General features: G+C 28.2%; 3 protein-coding genes across 3 annotated transcripts; 2 read left to right on the forward strand and 1 right to left on the reverse strand.

The window, feature by feature from the left end:
- Positions 1 to 607: 607 nt before the first annotated feature.
- LOC103575004 (dual specificity mitogen-activated protein kinase kinase dSOR1) lies at positions 608 to 9,640 on the reverse strand. The gene is made up of 8 exons (XM_008554601.2): positions 8,981 to 9,640; positions 8,320 to 8,545; positions 8,123 to 8,235; positions 6,928 to 7,039; positions 2,967 to 3,143; positions 2,672 to 2,879; positions 2,424 to 2,590; positions 608 to 1,511 (listed from the first exon to the last, which is right to left on the reverse strand). The coding sequence occupies exons 1-8, from the start codon at positions 9,100 to 9,102 to the stop codon at positions 1,395 to 1,397; spliced, it is 1,242 nt and encodes a 413-aa protein (XP_008552823.1). The 5' UTR covers positions 9,103 to 9,640; the 3' UTR covers positions 608 to 1,394.
- Positions 3,669 to 6,821, forward strand: LOC103575003 (sodium/potassium-transporting ATPase subunit alpha-B-like). Its single transcript, XM_008554600.1, has one exon. The coding sequence runs from the start codon at positions 3,708 to 3,710 to the stop codon at positions 6,819 to 6,821; it is 3,114 nt and encodes a 1,037-aa protein (XP_008552822.1). The 5' UTR covers positions 3,669 to 3,707.
- A 248-nt stretch (positions 9,641 to 9,888) lies between the features above and the next one.
- On the forward strand, positions 9,889 to 12,110 carry LOC103575002 (60S ribosomal protein L17). The gene is made up of 4 exons (XM_008554599.3): positions 9,889 to 9,979; positions 10,244 to 10,329; positions 11,468 to 11,798; positions 11,886 to 12,110. Exons 2-4 carry the CDS (start codon positions 10,249 to 10,251, stop codon positions 12,029 to 12,031), a joined length of 558 nt encoding a protein of 185 aa, XP_008552821.1. The 5' UTR covers positions 9,889 to 9,979; positions 10,244 to 10,248; the 3' UTR covers positions 12,032 to 12,110.
- Positions 12,111 to 12,258: the final 148 nt, after the last annotated feature.

Consider the following 12,258-nt stretch of genomic DNA (forward strand, 5'->3'; position numbering starts at 1 on the left):
ACGCAGATATGATTATATATAATTCATGGTCAGAGTTTCATTTTTTAAATCTGATCAGATCTATTTATTAGGGTGGGCCAAAAAGAACTAATTTTTTTTTCTGACTTTTTTTGGCCCAGTAGACTGTAAAACTCGATTTTTTACACTAGTATTTATGTATGACGATATATGATCAGATTTATATATGATCATATCTAATGAGTGTGAATGTAGCAGACAGATACATTTAAAATTATTAATAAATCGAGTAAATAATTAATAAAATAAAATTTTAAAAAATTGCGCATTTAAAAAATTTTTAAACTAATAAGTGCATTTTTTATAAATATTATTTTTTTAATTATTTATAATTTCAAATTTGTCTGATGTTTGCTACATTTACACTCGTTTATATCTAAATATTTCTTCAAGATAATTTAATTAGAAAAAAATTAAAAATAATTATTTTTATGATATAAATGCACAAGACTATAAAATTTATTTATTTTCATCAATCCACTATAGTGTAGAAAAAAGAAAAGTTATCATACGTTACATAATTTTGTGATTTCGTATCACGGAAAAAAAAAAAAAAAAAAAAAAAAAAAAAAAAAAACAGAGCCACAAATCTGAATAATTACCAAATTTATTTAAAACAATCTAGCTAATTAATTTAGAATAGTGTCTTTCGAAAATTCATGCCCATATACATACATATATATAATTTTTTATTTATTTAGTTATTTAATTATACTGTTCCTATAACTATTGTTTAATATTTATAACTATTAGTGAAGATTTTTATTTATCTATTTATCGGATTTGAATTCTTATCACAGTAAACATACAGCGATGCTCATGAGAGTAACGATACTAAAATGGATACTATTAATTGTTTCTTACATACTTTTATAAGGTAACTAAATATAAATAAAAAAAAATCAATACTCAATATTAAGTAAACAACTAATTAATAATGAAATAAAAATAATCTATGAATTTATCGAAGCACAGTGGCAGTAACGCGCGATTTCAAGGGATTATTAATTTTTTCTTTTTTTTTTTTAATGAGTACATAATTATTTTTATCATAGTTAATTGATTAATTGATTAAATTATATTTTATTTATTTATCTCTTTATTTATTTTAATATTTATCGAAAAATTAAATAAATTATCCGTGACAATTTTTGAATTTATTAATTTTTATAGATTATTATTCGATTGATTAAATTTAGTAATTATTTATATGATCCGTGAAATGAAGATCTGAATTTAGTGCCACTGTTCAAATCCTTCAAATCAGGGTGATTTTTTTAAAAATAATAATAATTATAATGATAATAATAATAATTATTGACTTAGGAGTACTGAACGTGTATGTATGTTGTCAAGTATGTAAGAGTGACATTTATTCAAGACTGTACGTTTGCTAAACGAGTTGGAGTTGTTGGTTGGAGATCCATTGTCCGACATACCCAACCAGCAATATCGACATTCTCTGATTCAGCTTTTTTTATCCATTCATGACTCTATAATAATAGAAATTTATTTATTTATTAGGCCGGTTAAAAAGTTTTTTTGAATTTTCAAAGATTATTGTCATTGAAATTTAAGCGCATTCTTAGATAGTGATCCCCACTTTTTAAAAATACGCAATGACTTTCAACTGCCACAAAAAAATTGAAGCATTAATTGAAAAAAGGACAACGTAAAAGTAATTTCACCGGGATAGATTTAAAAAAAAATTACTTACAGTTGTTATCAATTAGGAGTTAAACAAAATTTGGAAAATAAATTTCAGTAAAATTATGTTAATTTTGAAATTAGAATTTTCGTTTGCGTTCGAATGCGTATAACTCCCAATTGATGTCAAGTGTAAGTAATTTTTTAAAAATTTTATTTATTGGCGAAAATATAATTTAAATAAAAATTTAATACCGAGTTGTAAAATTTTCAATTTAAACGCAACTTACTAATGAAATATCAAATTTTTATGATCTTGAAGTTAACAGATAGTTGAAAATTTTTGGATTTTTTTTTTCAACAAATCGATTACATAAAAAAAAAAAAACTAAGAATATGCACATGTAGAAAATTAAAAAAACTACAGGTGCAATTTTTTTAAATATTTTTTTTTATAATTTATCGTTTTAAAAAAAATCCCAAAATTATTAGACGTCGGCTAATTTCAGTGTCGTCAAATTTTTTTTAACTTTTTACTAAAAAAAATTATAAATTTTCAAATAAAAAGAAATCATTCATTTAAATTTTATTTAGAAAAATTCAATTTACAACAAATTTGAATTTTTTTGAAAAGAAAATAAAATGACTAGTTTTTTAATTTGAATATTTTTGCGCTTGCTATTCTTGGCTAGAGTTAGATCTCGAATATTCCCAAACACACTCTAGCTATATAATAATAATGATCAATATATATTTACCATAAGTGTTTTTAAATCAGCCCGTTCAGCTGGATTTTTTTTCAAACAACGATCAACAAAATCAGTAAATGCATCAGTAAATATCCCCGGTGGTAGTTTTGGCGGTGGTTCATTAACAATGTAATCAAGCAATTCAAATATTGCCATCGGCCTCGGACTGCTCGCGCCTGAAGACAATAAAAAAAATATTAATACATCAATTAAATTAATTGTTAACAAACAATCAAGCAAAAAAAAATATTATTTACTATGTGCTGGCGATTGCGTAGGTGTCGATTTATTATTACTGGTAGTATTTTCTAAATGTTGAACTACTTGTTGTCCAAATATTGAGATCAATGTCTTAGTATCTGGTGGTGGAATCGGATACATTCCAATAGCCATTTCAACAAGTGATAAACCCAATGACCAGATATCGCTCTGTACTGAGTAATGAGTTCCTTGCAATCTTTCAGGCTGTTAAATAAATAAAATATTAAAAACTTCTATTTATACTTCATTTAAAAAAATTATATTTAATAATACGTAATTGAATAAACGTACCGACATATAACTTCTAGTACCAACAAATGAATTAGCCATTGAATCAATCAGTTGTCCTGATACTCCAAAATCACATATTTTTATTTCACCAGCACTATTTACTAATATATTACTTGGCTTGACATCACGATGCATTATCGCATGCTTATCTCTCAAATAACTCAGTCCTTTAAGTACCTAAAAAAAATATATATATATATATATTATATATATAAACCATTTCAATGAACCCTTTAATACATAACAATTCTTCATTAATCAATTTATTTATTTATTTAACTGGCCAGTGTTGTAATTTGTGGCCTCAAAAAAGTTCGTAACCGCGAACTTCAAAATTTTAAACAATTTTGAATTTAGGAAAGATGAAAATTTCCAATATTAAATATTTAGTTTATAAATAATATATCAATGTCTTTCACTTAACCCCGAAAATTTATTATCAACAAAAAACAAAATTCATCAATATTCATGATACTGAAGTCAACCGACGTCTAATAATTTTTAATTTTTCAAAAAATGATAAATTATATAAAAAAATATTTGCAAAATTGCACCTATAGTTTTTTAAATTTTCTACATGTGCATATTTTTAGTTTTTTTATAATTTATTTGTAGAAAAAAAATCCGAAAATTACTGATTGTTTGCTAGCTTCAGGATGATCAATATTCAAGTGTTAGTAAAATCAAACCTCAATACTCAGTATTTACAATGCAAGTAATTAATTAATTAAAGTCAAAATAATGGCATTAGCAGGACCGTCATTACTTTCAACAAAAAAAAGTTCAACTCCTCAATTACAAAAGAAAAAATTAACCGACGATGAAATAATTGATCTGCATCAAGAATTGCAAACAGATGATCATATAATTCCTCTGGATGAACTCTGTATTAAATTGAATACTAACATCGACACTGGATTGACTGGGGAAGAAGCTAAATTACGTCTCGCTCAATCACCAAATGCTCTGACTCCACCGAAAGTAACTCCCGAGTATATAAAACTATTAAAGTCCATGTTTTCCGGATTCGCAATACTATTGTGGATATGTGCAGGGTTCTGTTTTCTAATTTACCTGATAAATTACCTGCTGTATCCCGACAGCTACGAGGACCAGGGCATCGAGTGGTTCGGAGTGATGATAATAGTTATTTGTTTAATATCCGGAATGTTTTCTTACATCCAAGAAGGAAAAAATTCACGTGTGATGGAATCGTTTTCTCGTATGGTTCCGACTTTCGCACTAGTAATTAGAGAAGGTGAAAAAATATTAATTCCCACTGAGGAAATAGTGCTAGGAGATATCGTCGAGATAAGAATGGGTGACAAAATACCCGCTGACATACGGATAATTCGCTGTGTCGGTTTAAGAGTCGAGAACTCGAGCATCACCGGGGAGAGCGAACCAATAGCGCGGACTGATTATCCAACTGATCCAAATCCTCTGGAATCACAGAACATGGCCTTTTTTTCGTCGTTCGCAGTCGCAGGCGAGGGTACGGGAATCGTAATAGCAACTGGAGATCAAACAATGATCGGACGCTTAGCCGGACTAACAACTCAAGTTGTAAAAGACGAAACTCCAATAGCTAAAGAAATAAATAATTTTGTTAAAATTATAACTATTGTTTCCCTCATGTTTGGCGGGTTATTTTTTATAATATCACTGATTATTGAACCCAATATTATTAAAGGTTTCACTTATTTACTCAGTATCGTGATATCTAATATACCGGAAGTATTATTGGTCACAGTGACAACAAGTTTAACATTGACGGCTAAAAAAATGGCCAACAAAAATTGTCTGGTGCGTAATCTAGAAGCTGTCGAAACTTTGGGTTCAACATCAACGATCTGCTCCGACAAAACAGGAACGTTGACGCAAAATAAGATGACGGTATCTAATATGTGGTTTGGAAATATCCGTCACCATGTATCAGCAGTTATAGGAAACTTGGGAGTCGAACGTGACCTATTGCTTGAAAAACCGGCATTCAATTCCATAATAAAAGCTTCGACTTTGTGCCTAAGAGCCGAGTTTCGTATTGACTCGGATTTATTTACACGAATAGAAGATCGCGACGTTATTGGAGACGCATCAGAAACAGGAATTATAAAATTCTGCGAGCATATCCATTCAACAAAACGTTATCGGGTAAATTATCCTAAAGTTACTGAAGTACCATTTTCTTCAGTGACAAAATATCAATTGTCGATACACCGAGATGAAGAAGGTTACAATGTTTTCATCAAAGGAGCACCAGAAGTAATTATTGACTTTTGCATAAACATTCTGTCAATGGATGGCACAACAAGATCATTAACTGCGGAGGACATCTTTCAAGCAAAACGGGCTTGTACTGAATTAGGATTTTTAGGCGAACGTGTACTGGCTTACTGTGATTTATTTTTGCCTTACAAAGATTACAGTGATAACTACGAATTCGATACTTCTTCAATTAAAAATTACAATTTTCCAATGAGTGGTTACAGATTTCTGGGACTGTTAAGTTTACTAGATCCTCCAAGAGCTTCAGTTCCAGATGCTGTCCACACATGTCGCGCCGCGGGAATTAAAATAATAATGGTGACTGGTGACCATCCAGTGACTGCGATGGCCATTGCAAAGACAATAGGAATCATCAGCGAAGGACATGAGACGCGTTATGAAAAACTGCTGCATTTAGACAATAAACTGTTTAGTAGCAGCAGCAATAAATCATCAACGGTAACTTCAACTTCGGAGAATAATGATGATAATTACAAAGCGATTATCGTAACTGGTACAGAGTTACGTTTTATGACTGATAATGAACTGGATAATGTTATTAAAAATTATGAAGAAATAGTATTTGCTCGTACATCACCTCAGCAAAAATTGATAATTGTCGAAAGTTGTCAACGTCTTGGTGAAATAGTTGCTGTCACTGGAGACGGAGTTAATGATTCTCCGGCATTACGCAAAGCTGACATTGGTATTGCGATGGGTATAACTGGATCAGATGTTGCTAAAAGTGCTGCAGATATGGTACTAATGGATGACAATTTTTCGTCAATTGTTACGGGGATAGAAGAAGGCCGATTGATATTCGATAATTTAAAAAAATCAATTGTCTATACTTTAACCTCGGGAATGCCTGAAATGTTACCAATGTTAAGCAGCCTAGTTTTATCAATACCTTTACCTATTGTTATTGAATTAGTACTGTGTATTGACATTGGTACCGATTTATTACCAGCGATTGCATTGGCTTATGAAAAGGCCGAGTCAGATATTATGAAACGCCCGCCGCGAAATCCGCAGTATGATAAACTGGTTAACAACCGATTGATTTCAATGGCCTATGGGCAAATTGGTATGACCCAAGCACTCGCGGGTTTGATGAATTACTTTTTAATTCTCGGTTACCATGGGTTCTTACCGGGTGACTTGTTGGGACTGAGACAAAACTGGGAAAACAAAAATATTGTTGATTTAAAAGATTCTTATGGACAGACATGGAACTACGAGAGTCGGATGACTTTGCTGAGTGAAGCGAGAACTGGGTACTTTATTGCGATAGTTATCACGCAGATGATGGATTTGATAATGTGTAAGACGCGAAGAAATTCGCTGTTTCAACAGGGAATGGATAATTGGTTCTTGAATATATCAATTGGTTTTGAAGTATTACTGACCGCTGTTATTTTATATACTCCGGGTGCTGATAAAATATTTAAAACTTTTCCTATTGACCCGTATTGGTTACTACCTTGTTTACCGCTTGGTTTATTTTTGTGGGCATACGATGAAGGAAGAAGGTATATTATCAGAAGGTATCCCAAGAGTATTATTTATAGTGAAACTTATTATTAAATGAATGTTACTTAATAAATTAAGAAATTATTGTTTATAAAAAAAAAAATTTGTAAGTTTTTTAATAATCGATTAATAAAAGTATTGTAGAAATATTGATACTTACTGCTGATGTTATTGTTCCTAATATTGGCTCAGGTATACGACCGGCTTTTTTTAAAATTAGATCTAATGACCCGCCATCCATGTATTCCATACATATACTTATTTCTCCATCACTATAATGACAATAAATTATTTAAATAATTATAATTATTTATTATTCATTTACTTCGATAATTAATATAATTATAATTATTACTATAAAAATAATAATCATGGTCACCATAGACTTTTGAAAATTAAATTCTTTGACTTTTCCAGGTATTATAGTCAAATAATTCAAAAACTCCCTGACCGTTTGTAGTAATATTAAATCATTGGAAATATTTATTTAATTCAAAATAAAATGCTATGAGTCAGTTCAATAAATAATCAATCATTGTCGTTAAATGAAACTTTATTTTATTATTTGTCAATGTTCATAGGTTTTTTTTATTTATTAAATGAATAATCTTTTATTTTTTATTTTAAATCTATGTTTTTATATAACTTACTCTATAATAAAATATGAATAAATTTTTCATTTTCCCTAAAATAAATTTAATAAATAAGAACGTTTTATAGAATATTAATAAAATATTAATCAAGCACGCGAATAATAAATATAGTGAAACTTATTAGTTCAATACTTGTGTATACTTTTAATGTTTTTGGTTTTTTAACTTTTCAATATGCATGTTAATAACTTGAAGATCCTGACGATTGGTTTCTACTAAAACTTTTTTTTCTAACAAACTTTTTAATTCTAACTGCTTCATTTTTTCGCTGTTAGAATCAATTTCTACTAATTTTTTTCAAGATGATATTAGAATCGCATTCGCGCCGCGCTACTTTTTGAACAGTTTTGACAGAAAAAAAAGTTATCGGATTTTTTCAGTCAAAGCAAAGAAAGTAAAAATTTTTTCAGCTTTGTGACAAAATTCCCTGACTTTTCCCTGATTTTTCCAGTATATTTATAATTCCCTAACATTTCCAGGTTTTCCAGACATTTATATAAAACAAAGTTTTCGATATTAATTAATAAGTTAAGTGATAATAAATTTTTTATTTTAATTTATTTTTATAACAAAAAAATCTATTAAAATTCAATAATATAATTTTTTAACTTAAAATTATCTTACAAATTTTGATATCAATGATTTATTTAAACTTATTAATTATTGTTAATAAACTAATTATTGAATTATTAAATAAATTACCTATAGAATGCCCCATAAAATCCAACAATATGAGCAAAATTGCATTCATGAAGTACTTTAAGCTCACGAATAATTTGTTTTTTGATCGCCGGTTTAACTTCCAAATGTATCAACTGAAAATTTATAAACAATTAAACAATTAATGCTTTAATAATCATTTTTTTTAATTCTCTAATTAATAACAAAAGTTTGATTACCTTTCGTGCCATAATCAGTCCATATTTTTTATGTCTTACTTTCATGACAACTCCACCATTACCAGCTCCCAATTCGCCTAATTTTTCAAAATCATCATCACAGAGCTCACCCACTTGTTCCTTTTGTCCCAAGAAACTTTCCAACCGTTTTCTCTGCTCCTCGTCCATTTCTAATTCTTCTAGTCTCTCTTGTATAGCATCGATACTTATTTTACCCATTACACCACTGCAACATTAATAAATTTAAATTAAATTACCCTATCAAAAAGATCAATGTGGGATTCCATGGAAACCCATAATAATCTATATGGCAAAGCATGGATTTATATAAGAATCCATGTAGGAAATCATGGGTATCTAGATTTCCATATAGGAAATCCATAAAAAAATTGTGGGATAAGAACTAGAATATAAGGATTTCTTTGTGGGAAATTTATATAGAAATCTGGGTTTCTATATAAGTAATTTCTGTAGAATCAGAGGTATCTAGATTTCTCTGTCGATCGTCTATTGAAAAGAATTTCATTTTTTTAATGTCTGCTACTTTCAGTATCATATTCCTAAACCATACAAGATTCCCATATAGATTTTGACATGGTGCAGATTCCCATGGGGTTTTTTGATAGAGCAATTACTTGATAACTGAAAATAAATAACTCACTCAGGTATTACAGGTGGTTCCGGATAACTTGGAAGTGGTGGTACTGGTGGTGATGGTGATACTACTGGTACTGGTTCAATAGAACCAGCTGGTAATGTCAAGTTTAATTTATTCTTCGACATTATTATAATTTTATTTATTTATTTATTTATAATTATCTAATTATCTAGACTTTTTATTTCAGAAACACCCTAATTGCCCGGCTTGCAATAATAATTTTACTTCCACTTATTTTAATTCCACTTATTAATTAATTATTTAATCAATTAACTAATTACAATTGTTGTCAATTAAATTAACAATTAAAATTTATAAATTTTAAATGTCAAAGAAAAAAATCATAATCTTACAAACAAATAATTATTAAAATTTTTTATACAAACAATGAGTTTTTAAATAAATTTATTTCAAATTATTATTTATCACTTGAACAATATTTGATTGTCAATAAACTAACCAAACATCAACTCCAAATAACTTTATTCAAATAAATCAATAGAAATATATATAATATTTAATTGTCAATAAAATTTTATCCGCAGAATTTTAAAATTCATCCAGTTAACAGTAATTATAAACTTTAATTGTTTTTATCAAAAATTTAATTGTTATTTGTCACTCTGAATCTTATTTCACTTTTAACTTACTGACAACTACAATCATTTTTTTTTTTTTTTTTATCAAAGTTTCCGCACTTGCTCCATAGAATTTTATTTCTCTTTTATTTGAAAATCGAACATAAACGAAAATGGCGGGAACTATTTAAATTTTTAACTTAACATTTTAAATTTAAACAATTTTAAATTAATTACATTATTAATTGACCTACTGATTACATAAATTACATAAAATTGCACTTAGAAAATAAATAAAAAATAATACTGAACAATTAGAGTAAATTTAAAAATGCGCGAAAGATGGCGCGCTTTAGCCGGAAATCAAACTACGGGTAATACGACATCCGCGACTTCTTTCTCTTTTACATCGTATAGCACGAAGGTACGGTCGATTTTTGATGTTTATTAAAAATCTAATTACATCGTTAATTAGACATTACATTAATTAAAAAATATATAATAATATCTAAGATTAAATTATTGTGTTTTATTTAAATACAATAGTTATTGTTTTAATGTCAGCATACTGATTATTATTTTGTGTCAAAGCTACACGTTGCAGATAACCTATAGCTTGTTGCCTGTCTTCATATTGTGTATGAGGTTTAAATTTATATAAAGTGTTTTTTTTTAATTTTATTTACAGGTAAGATGACGCGGTATTCGAAAGAACCAACAAATACCACGAAATCGTGCAAAGCTCGTGGTTCCAATTTGAGGGTACATTTTAAAGTGAGTATTTTGTTATTTTTTTTTTTCTGTACACTAACCTTCAAATTTTATACTTACGTTCGTACTAATAATAAAAATTTTTTTCAATGCCAATTACACGCAAGTTCGCCAGTTCCTGAGATTTTAAAAATGTCTTGAGATGATTTTTATAAATATATGTAGTTATATTAATTATGAATTCAAAGTTGTCTTATCATGTAGTTTAGTATTTGATGATTAATTTTTAATGAGTTATAGTTGCTAATTACTTGTAAACAATTTGAATTTATTTGTACTAAAAAAATCTCATGGATTCTGTTAATGATCTCGAAAATTTAACACTGGATTTTTTGAATTAGATAAACTTGACTTACATTCAACCAAATGGTGGTCGCTTCTATAATAATGAAATTAAAATTATCAGATAAATTAAAATGATTAATAGCTTATTATTTTGAAAATTGGTGTTTTTTTTTTTTTTAAATTCTTAATTGAAATGTAGTAGAGATTCAAAAATTATTTGTTCTTGATACTGATGTTAAAAAACTTGTAACTTATGATTATGATTAATAGTAATTAATAATTTTATCATTAATAAGACATAATTTATATCTATGTTTATAAATTATAATTTTGAAAGTTTGAAATTTCAGTCACAGCGACATACCTACTGATTACTTTACCAGTTGATTAACCCCCATATTTTGATTTAAAAATTTATTTTTATTTGAGGATATTCTTAGAATGTGCTTCCCACTTTTTAAAAAGTATGCAATGACTTGACTGATTTTTAAAAAAATTACTTACAGTTAATATCAATTAGAAGTTGAACGAAATTTGTTGAATAAATTTTAGTCTACAAAATTTGAATTACCAAATTGATATGAAGGTTTTACTGAAATTTATTTAACGAATTTCGTTGTATAAATTTACATTCTTTCAAACTCATAAACGAGTATTTATTTTTAGTAATTATTTACAATCATAATTAAAATTTATTAATTTTCAATTTTTCATTAGCTTTAGTTAAGTTACTTAAAAGAATTTTCAAAAGTTCTGAAACTGGTTAATTATCAGGTCATTTAACTTTGACATAAGTATTAAATTATTAATTAAGGTTTTGAATTCAATTACTAAGTAAATATATTTATAATTACAGAATACCCATGAAACTGCTAGAGCAATTAAGAATTTGACTCTGAGAAGAGCTCAAAAATATCTGAAAGCCGTCATTGAACACAAAGAATGTGTACCATTTAGACGATTCAACGGTGGTGTTGGACGTTGTGCTCAAGCTAAACAGTTTGGAACCACTCAGGGAAGATGGCCCAAGAAATCAGCCGAATTTTTGCTTCAGCTTTTACGTAACGCTGAGTCAAATGCTGACTACAAGGGCTTGGATGTCGACAGACTGGTAATTGATCACATCCAGGTTAACCACGCTCCATGCTTGCGTAGAAGGACTTACCGTGCTCACGGTCGTATTAATCGTGAGTTGATTATTTATTTTATAACTATAATTTCTAGGATACTTAATAATTACTTTTTAATTGTAACTGTTTTAATTTTTTTTTCAGCTTACATGAGCTCTCCCTGTCACATCGAAGTTATTCTAACTGAAAAAGAAGACGTGGTTACTAAAGCCACTGAAGAAGAGCCATCGAAAAAGAAACTGAGCAAAAAGAAGCTTGCTAGACAGAAGGAGAAGATGTTGAGAGAGTAAATTCAGCTCTTTTTCTTTTGTAAACAAGTATAAATGATTTATAAATCAATAATAAAATGGAAAATTTAACATCAACGGACTTTTATCAGGTTTTATTTTTTATTTCTTTCTTTTAATTTATACCAATCATTTATTATTTATCCTGTTTATAAATTTAATGCCAATAGTTTTACATTTTTTTTTCTTTATTTTATGTCTTACATTTTAAAGCTTATATCCAAGATTAT

This window comes from Microplitis demolitor, chromosome 1, assembly GCF_026212275.2.
Source record: "Microplitis demolitor isolate Queensland-Clemson2020A chromosome 1, iyMicDemo2.1a, whole genome shotgun sequence".
NCBI classification, from domain to species: Eukaryota; Metazoa; Arthropoda; class Insecta; order Hymenoptera; family Braconidae; genus Microplitis; species Microplitis demolitor.